Source organism: Haliaeetus leucocephalus, unplaced genomic scaffold (genome assembly GCF_000737465.1).
Source record: "Haliaeetus leucocephalus isolate CR32 unplaced genomic scaffold, Haliaeetus_leucocephalus-4.0 Scaffold1000, whole genome shotgun sequence".
Lineage (NCBI taxonomy): Eukaryota > Metazoa > Chordata > Aves > Accipitriformes > Accipitridae > Haliaeetus > Haliaeetus leucocephalus.
In genome coordinates, this window is record NW_010973436.1 from 1,576,571 (window position 1) to 1,584,185 (window position 7,615).

The following is a 7,615-nucleotide window of genomic DNA, read 5'->3' on the forward strand; positions in this document are numbered from 1 at the left end:
GTGCCCCCCAACATGTGCCATGGAGCACACCCGGCCATGCGTGCAGCCACGGCACAGCCTGGCATGCCCAGCCGCGCTCACACATTCACACTCACACATTCACACTCACACACTCATGCTCACAAATTCACGCTCACGCTCAGCTCCCGCTCACGCTCAGCTCCCACTCACACTTAGCTCACACTCAGTTCACACTCACACACACTCAGCTCACACACACACACATGCTCACACACACTCTCACATGCTCAGCTCACACTCACACTCATGTTCACGCTCACACTCACAGTCACCTCCACCCCGGAGCCGTGCCCCAGCGTCCCGTCTCCCCACAGGCAGCTCCTGGACAAGGACACCTTCTCCAAGTCGGACCCGCGTGAGTAGGGCCGGGCGTGCCCGGGGGGGTGTCTGGGGGTGTCCGGGGGGTGTCCGGGCCCCCCCCGACCCGCTGCCGCCTGTGCCCGCAGTCTGCGTGCTCTACACCCAGCGCCCCGGCAGCCGGCAGTGGCGGGAGGTGAGTGCCCGGACTGGGCGGACAGACGGACAGCGGGCATGGCGGGGGGGTGGGTAGGTGGGCGGGGTGGCCAATCAGCATGTTGGGGTGTCAGCCGGTCAGCCAATCAGCATGTCGGGGTGCCGGCCAATCCTCACGTCGGGGTGATGGCCAGCTGGCCAACGAACAGCATGTTGAGGTGACGGCCAATCGGCACGTGGGCATGCCAACCGAGTGGCCAATCAGCGTGTTGGGGTGCTGGCCGGCCAGCCAATCGGCACGTTAGATGCTGGCCAATCAGCATGTTGGGGTGCCAGCCCGCTGGCCAATCAGCATGCCAGGGTGATGGCCAGGTGGCCAATCAGCATGTCAGATGTTGGCCAGCCAGCATGTCAGGGTGTTGGGGTGCTGGCTGATCAGTATGTTGGGGCGCCAGCCAGCTGACCGACTGGCGTGTTGGGGTGCTGGCCAATCAGCATGTTGGGGTGCCAGCCAGTTGGCCAATCACCAGTGAGTGATCAGCTTGCTGGGGTGCAGCAGCCAGCCAATCCGCATGTTGGGGTGCTGGCCAGCCAGCCAATCAGCATATCAGGGTGCTGGCCAATCAGCTTTCTGGGGTGCAGCCAGCCAGCCAATCAGCACGCTGGGGAGCTGGGGAGTGTGTTGGGGTGCCGGGCAGCCGGCCAATCAGCCGTCGGCGTGCAGGCAGCTGGCCGATCGGCGCTCTGCCGGCTGCAGCGGGCGCTGGCCTGCCCCAAGGAGGGGACACTCGGGGACACTCAGGGACACCCCTCGGGGTGCCCCAGCCCCCTCCGCTCCCTCCCGCCCCCCGCCCCGCCACCCGGCGCCCTGTAATTAACTGCTGCTTAATTGAGGGGCTTCGGGCCTTAATGAGCAGGCGGGGGCCAGGCAGGACGCGATGCCAGCCCCGCGCCGGATGACAAAGGGGCACCTGGTCCCGCCGTGCCTGGCCTGCGCTTCCCCTCCCGCCTCCCACGTCACCTCGTGTCCCACATGTCCCCCAGTGTGGCCCCAGTGTCCCCATCCCTCACTCCATCCCCCCCTCCGGTCTTCTTCCTCTGTCCCCCCATCCCATCCCTGTGCCCCCGTGTCCCCATGCCCATGTCCCCACGTCCCCATGGCCCTGTATCTCCACATCCCCATACCCATATCTCCATGTCCCTATGTCCCCATACCCATGTCCCCATGTCCCTATATCTCCATGTCTTCATGTCCCCATGTCCCCATGTCCCCATACCCATGTCCCCATGTCTCCCTGGTGTCCCCATGTCCCCCAGTTTGGCCGGACCGAGGTCATCGACAACTCCCTGAACCCTGACTTTCTGCGCAAGTTCGTCCTCGACTACTTCTTCGAGGAGAAGCAGAACCTCCGCTTCGACCTGTGAGTGTCCCTGCTGTCCCCCCACACTGTCCCCCTGGTGTCACCTCCCCAGGCCACCATGGCCCCCAGCGCCCCAGCACGGCCCCCCCCCCTCCCCGCCGCAGGGCTGGGTGCGGTGGCTCAGCCTGTGCCTGGGGGTGCCAGGCGGGTGCTGGCGTCTGTCCCTGTCCCAGGCATGTCCTTGTCACTATCCAGTCCCTGTCCTTGTCCCCCTCCCTGTTCTGTCCCCATTCCTGTACCCTCACCATCCTTGTCCCCATCCCTGTCCCCATCTCCATCCCACCCCAGTCCCCATACCTAACCCATCCCTATTTGTGTCCCATCCCTGCCCCACCCCGACCCCCATTTGCGTTCAGTCCCCACCCCTGTCCCCATCCCTATCCCCAAGGCGACCTTGTCCCCACTCCTCCCGCTGCCTTGGCCACGGGACCCCTGCTCTGTCCCCAGGTACGATGTGGACTCCAAAAGCCCCGACCTCTCCAAGCACGTAAGTGTGGGGCCGGCACCGCTCCCCCCACCCCGCTGGCCCCTGGCACCATGGGGCTGGGGACGGGGACAGGGACAGACCCCGGTGACACCGCGGCTCCGGCAGGATTTCCTTGGCCAGGCCTTCTGCACCCTGGGCGAGATCGTGGGCTCGGCCGGCAGCCGCCTGGAGAAGCCCCTGACGTGAGCCCTCGCCCCGTGCCTCGGTTTCCCCCGGGGGGGCCCTGTGCTGGGCTGGCTGCCCGGTGTCCCCATGTTGTGTCCCCCCCCCCTGCTGCTGGCGGGGCGCCCGGGTCCTTATCTGGGTGTCCAGGATGGAGACCAGACCCTGGTGCCGACAGCCCTGGCTCCGGGCTGCCCCAGGCTCCCTGTGTCCCTTACCCAGCCCTTGCCTCAGTTTCCCCATGGGGGGGGGGGGCTGGCTTTTTTTTGCGGGGGGGGGGGTCCTCCATCACCCCTCGGTGTATGTCCTGGCAGGATGGGGACGGTCACTACGCACGCCCGGGGCAGGAGACCCGCTCCAGCTGTCTCCAATGGGTGAGTTTGGGGGTGCGCAGCCCTGGGACACACACACACCCCCCCCCAGGTCACCATGTGTGTCTGTGTGTCCTGGCTCATTGCCCCTCCCGGCAGTGGAATCCCCGGCAAGAAGTGTGGCACCATCATCCTCATCGCTGAAGAGCTGGGCAACTGCCGGGTGAGCCGTGGCTCCCGGGAGGTGGGGAGGGGGACAGGTTGGGGACACTCCAGTGCCATGTGGGGGGGCTGAGACACGCCCCCATGGCTGCACCCCCTGGGCCTTCCTCACTCTGGGGTGAGGAAGATGAAGGTCAGGGCTGACCTGTCCCCACGGTGTGTCCCATGGGTCCTGGGTCCCTCAGCTCCACCCCCGCACTGAGCAGCACCCACCCAGGATCCTGCACCCCCGATGTCTCCGGGGGCTGCGGGCCCAGTGACACCCCTCCCCCCCACCAGGACGTGGCCACACTGCAGTTCTGTGCCAACAAGCTGGACAAGAAGGATTTCTTCGGCAAATCCGACCCCTTCATGGTCTTCTACCGCAGCAACGAGGACGGGACGTGAGCGACACCCCCCCCAAAACACAGTGACAACCCCCCATCACAGCAGGGGGGACACAGCCCCGGCCATGAGACACCTTGGGGACTTCCGATGACCCCATGGGGCTGGGCAGGCTTGGGGTGGGGCTGTCCCCAAAAATCACCTCTGGCATGATGGGTTGGGGGGAGGTTGCCATTAGGGGGTGACCCCCTTGACTCTCCTTGTCGTCCCCCCCCAGCTTCACCATCTGCCACAAGACGGAGGTGGTGAGGAACACGCTGAACCCGGTCTGGCAGGCGTTCGCCATCCCGGTGCGCGCCCTCTGCAACGGCGACTACGACCGGTGAGCGCCGGGTCCTCCGGGGCCGCTCTGCACCCTCTTCCCACAGTCTCTGTGGTACCTATGCTAATGCCCAAGCCCTCCAGCATCCCGCACCCACGCTGCGCACCTCAGTTTACCCATCTGGGCAATGAGCTTCATCGCCATCATAGACCCATCCCTAGGGGGTGTCCCCTCCCCAAAACCAGTGTTGCCAGCTGCGTGCCCTGGCAAACAAAGCTCGGTGGTGGCTCGGCGTCGCGCCGCCGGCTTGGCCCTGTGTCGGATGTTGCTGTGGCAACGGCGGATAAAAATATCCCACCGAAAAAGCCTGAGGAGGAGGAGGAAGGAGGAAAAGGCCCATGGAGGCGTCAAAACAAACCCATGGGGAGTGGGCGCCGGGGGCGGCCCCGGGGACCCATCGCAGCCCCCGGGGTGAGGGTCTGGGTGTTTGGGGGTGCCGGCAGGTGGCTCTGACCCCCCCTTGCCTTGCAGAGCCATCAAGGTGGAGGTGTATGACTGGGACCGCGATGGAAGGTGAGCTGGGGGATGGCCCCGGGGACACTGCTCCCCCCACCCCGATCCCGCACCCCAGCTGACGGTGGCCCCCCCTCACCCCGCAGCCACGACTTCATCGGGGAGTTCACCACCAGCTACCGGGAGCTGGCACGGGGACAGAGCCAGTTCAACGTCTACGAGGTGAGGCTGGATAGTGAGGACAGGGACCCATGGGAGAGGGGCAGTCCAGCTGCACCCATGGGTGTTACAGTCCCTCTGCTGCACCCCTGGGTCTCATGGTCCCCGTGCTGCATCCCTGAGCGTTACGGTCCCCGGGGTCCCCATGCTGCACCCATGGGTGTCAAGTCCCTGTGCTGCATCCCCAGGCTTTGTGGTCCCCAGGGTCCCCATGCTGCACCCTGGGGTGTTACGGTTCCTGTCCCCAGGGTGCCTGGGCTGCACCCCTGGGTGCCACAGCCCCCTGCACTGCACCCCTGCGTGTTACGGTCCCCACGGTGCCCCCCGCACCCCGGGGTGCTGCGGCTGCTGGGGGGAGCAGCTCCCCTCTGCCCCCCCCAGGTGGTGAACCCCAGGAAGAAGATGAAGAAGAAGAAGTACCTGAACTCGGGGACGGTGAGGATGGGGGGGACACGGGCAGGGGACACAGGGGGGTGCAGCCACTGTCCCCTGCTCAGCCCCTTGTCCCTGGCAGGTGACACTTCTGTCCTTCGCGGTGGAGTCCGACCACACCTTCCTGGACTACATCAGGGGCGGGTGAGTGAGGTCAGGGCGGGACACAAGCCTCAGTTTCCCCATCTGAATCCTGGGGGACGGACTGATGCCGGTGAGGTTCCAGGCAGGGTGTCCCCAGCACCCACAGCTGCTCCCTTGGGTGCAGGGGGTTGAAACCTCAGCACAGGGAGATTTGGGGGTGCTCACCCAGGGACAGACGGTCTATGGGCCGAGGGCTCGCCTGAGGAGGGGACTGCCCCCCACCCCCCATACCCATGGGTCGCATCCTGCGTCACCCACCCCAGGTCCCTAAAGCCGCTTTCATCCCCCCTCCAGGACCCAAATCAACTTCACGGTGGCCATCGACTTCACGGCATCCAACGGTGAGCGCTGGGGCTGTCTCCCCCCTCCCCACCCCGGCATTAATTAACAAGGGAGGGCTCATTAAACCACTGATGGGGCGGGGGTGGATCTGGCCTGGCTGAGCCCACCACCCGCACAGGGAACCCCTCGCAGTCCACCTCGCTGCACTACCTGAGCCCCTACCAGCTCAACGCCTACGCCATGGCCCTCAAGGCAGTGGGCGAGATCATCCAGGACTACGACAGCGACAAGATGTTCCCCGCCCTTGGCTTCGGCGCCAAGATCCCGCCGGATGGACGCGTGTCCCACGAATTCCCACTGGTGAGGGTCTGTCCTAAAGTGGGAGTGTGTGTGTGATGAGGTTGGGGACATGGTGGCATCGTCCTTGTCACGGGGGTTCCTCGTCCTGCAGAATGGTGACGCGGCCAACCCAGCGTGCAGCGGCATCGAGGGCGTCCTGGAGGCGTATCACCGCAGCCTGCGCAGCGTCCAGCTCTACGGACCCACCAACTTTGCCCCTGTGGTCAACCATGTCGCCCGGTAAGGGGATCCCAGCACCCCTTATGGGGGGGGGAGTCTGTGCCCACCCCAGTGTCACTCACAGGGTGTCCCCCAGCTCGGCAGCAGCGGTGCTGGATGGGTCCCAGTACTTCGTGCTGCTTATCATCACCGATGGCGTCATCTCGGACATGGCGCAGACCAAGGAGGCCATCGTCAACGTGAGTCCGGGAGGTGGTGGGTGCCCCCAGATGGGGTGCAAAGACAAAACAGGGTTGGGGTGCTCCAAGCCATCCGGGGTGCAATAGCCAGCTGGGTGCATGGGGTGCTGTGAGCTGTGTGGGTGCAATAACAGGCTGGGGACCCCCAAGATGTCAGAGTGCTCTGACCAGCTGGGGCTTGGGGTGCCCCTGACAGGGTGCAGCGAGCTGTGTGGTTGCAACAGCCAGCTGGGTGCACAGGGTACCCCAAGCTATCGGGGTGCAATAATCTGCCAGGGACACAGGGTGCCCCAAACTGGGGTGCAACACCCAGCCAGATGCACGGGATGCCCTGACTTGTTGGGGTGCCAGTGCAAGCTGGGGGTGCCAGGTGCCATCGGCGGCCAAGGACACAGCGTCCCTGCCAGGGGGTTGACGGGCAGCTCCTGCCTCCTCCGTGTGAGGGGCCTGGAAAGGAAAAAGCAATTTCGGCGCCAAGGCGGCTCTTTGAAGGTGCCAGCGGCACCTTTGACCTCACAAGCACCATGCCCAAGTCTGCCCACCCAGTTCCCCCCGGCACCTCGCTCAGCCCAGCATCCAGGCAGACTGGGAGCTTTCTTCTTCCCCCTCCTCCTCATCCCCTAACCTCCCTTGCGGTGGCTCAGCCCCATCTTGGCTCCCTGATACCCAGGGCAGCGGGAGAGTTGGGGCTACTGGAGCAGAGTGGGGGTGCTGGGGAGGCCCACATAGCTGGGGGGCCGAGGGGCCGGTGGTTCCCCCCCCCCGACACTGGGCATCCCCGGGGGTCAGCTCCTGTCCAGGGCAGGAGGGAGAACAGCTCCAGTAATATTTCTTTGCTGCTTTATTTAATGTCCCTGCACTGCGGCTCTGCCGGGAGCTCGGGGCGCTCAGTTCTGGCAGCTGCTGCACCTCGCACCGGCCCTGGTGCCTGCCTGGACCCTGGCACCGCCACCACCAGACTCAGGGACGTGACACCCTGCGGCTGTGCCGGGCTGCGGGCAGGGCTCCGGGTGCCCTTTGGGGTCAGTTTCGGAAGCTGGTGCTGCTCCGGGAGCACCATGCTGAGCCGAGGGGCTCCCTCAGCCGGCAGTGGTGCTGAGTTGGAGGGGGGCTTGTGGTGCCACCGGGCATGGGATGGTCATCACGACCCTGGGTGCAGGATGCCCATCATGGCCCCAAGGACAGGTGTCCATCATGGTCTTGAGGATGATCATCATGGCCCCGGGTGCAGGATGCCCATCGTGGCCCCAAACGCAGGATGCCCGTTGTGACCCCGAAGACAGGGTGCCCATCGTGACCCTGAGGACAGGGTGCCCATCATGGCACTCAGCACGGGATGCCCACCATGACCCCGAGGGAAGGATGCCCGTCATGGTCCCAGGCACAGGATGCCCCTCACGACCCCGAGGACGGGATGCCCAACACAACCCCGGGCACAGGGTACCCGTCAGAGCCCCGAGTGCAGGAAGCCCATCATGGTCCTGGGCACTGGGTGCCCATCGTGGCCCAAAGCCCCCCCAGCCCCCCCAGCTCCACCACCGTAC

At 65.5% G+C, this 7,615-nt stretch overlaps 1 protein-coding gene across 1 annotated transcript in view; it reads left to right on the plus strand.

The window, feature by feature from the left end:
* Nucleotides 1–267: 267 nt before the first annotated feature.
* Nucleotides 268–7,615, plus strand: part of CPNE5 (copine V) — a 9,028-nt gene continuing 1,680 nt past the window's right edge. Inside the window, exons 1-17 of the mRNA XM_010584769.1 lie at nucleotides 268–376; nucleotides 468–514; nucleotides 1,792–1,895; nucleotides 2,343–2,382; nucleotides 2,488–2,564; nucleotides 2,859–2,918; nucleotides 3,015–3,078; nucleotides 3,357–3,460; nucleotides 3,679–3,783; nucleotides 4,255–4,296; nucleotides 4,383–4,458; nucleotides 4,837–4,890; nucleotides 4,970–5,031; nucleotides 5,326–5,372; nucleotides 5,492–5,673; nucleotides 5,765–5,892; nucleotides 5,969–6,071. Of these exons, the coding sequence (XP_010583071.1) occupies nucleotides 268–376; nucleotides 468–514; nucleotides 1,792–1,895; nucleotides 2,343–2,382; nucleotides 2,488–2,564; nucleotides 2,859–2,918; nucleotides 3,015–3,078; nucleotides 3,357–3,460; nucleotides 3,679–3,783; nucleotides 4,255–4,296; nucleotides 4,383–4,458; nucleotides 4,837–4,890; nucleotides 4,970–5,031; nucleotides 5,326–5,372; nucleotides 5,492–5,673; nucleotides 5,765–5,892; nucleotides 5,969–6,071 (1,404 nt within the window). The remainder of the gene's footprint in view (nucleotides 377–467; nucleotides 515–1,791; nucleotides 1,896–2,342; nucleotides 2,383–2,487; nucleotides 2,565–2,858; nucleotides 2,919–3,014; nucleotides 3,079–3,356; nucleotides 3,461–3,678; nucleotides 3,784–4,254; nucleotides 4,297–4,382; nucleotides 4,459–4,836; nucleotides 4,891–4,969; nucleotides 5,032–5,325; nucleotides 5,373–5,491; nucleotides 5,674–5,764; nucleotides 5,893–5,968; nucleotides 6,072–7,615) is intronic.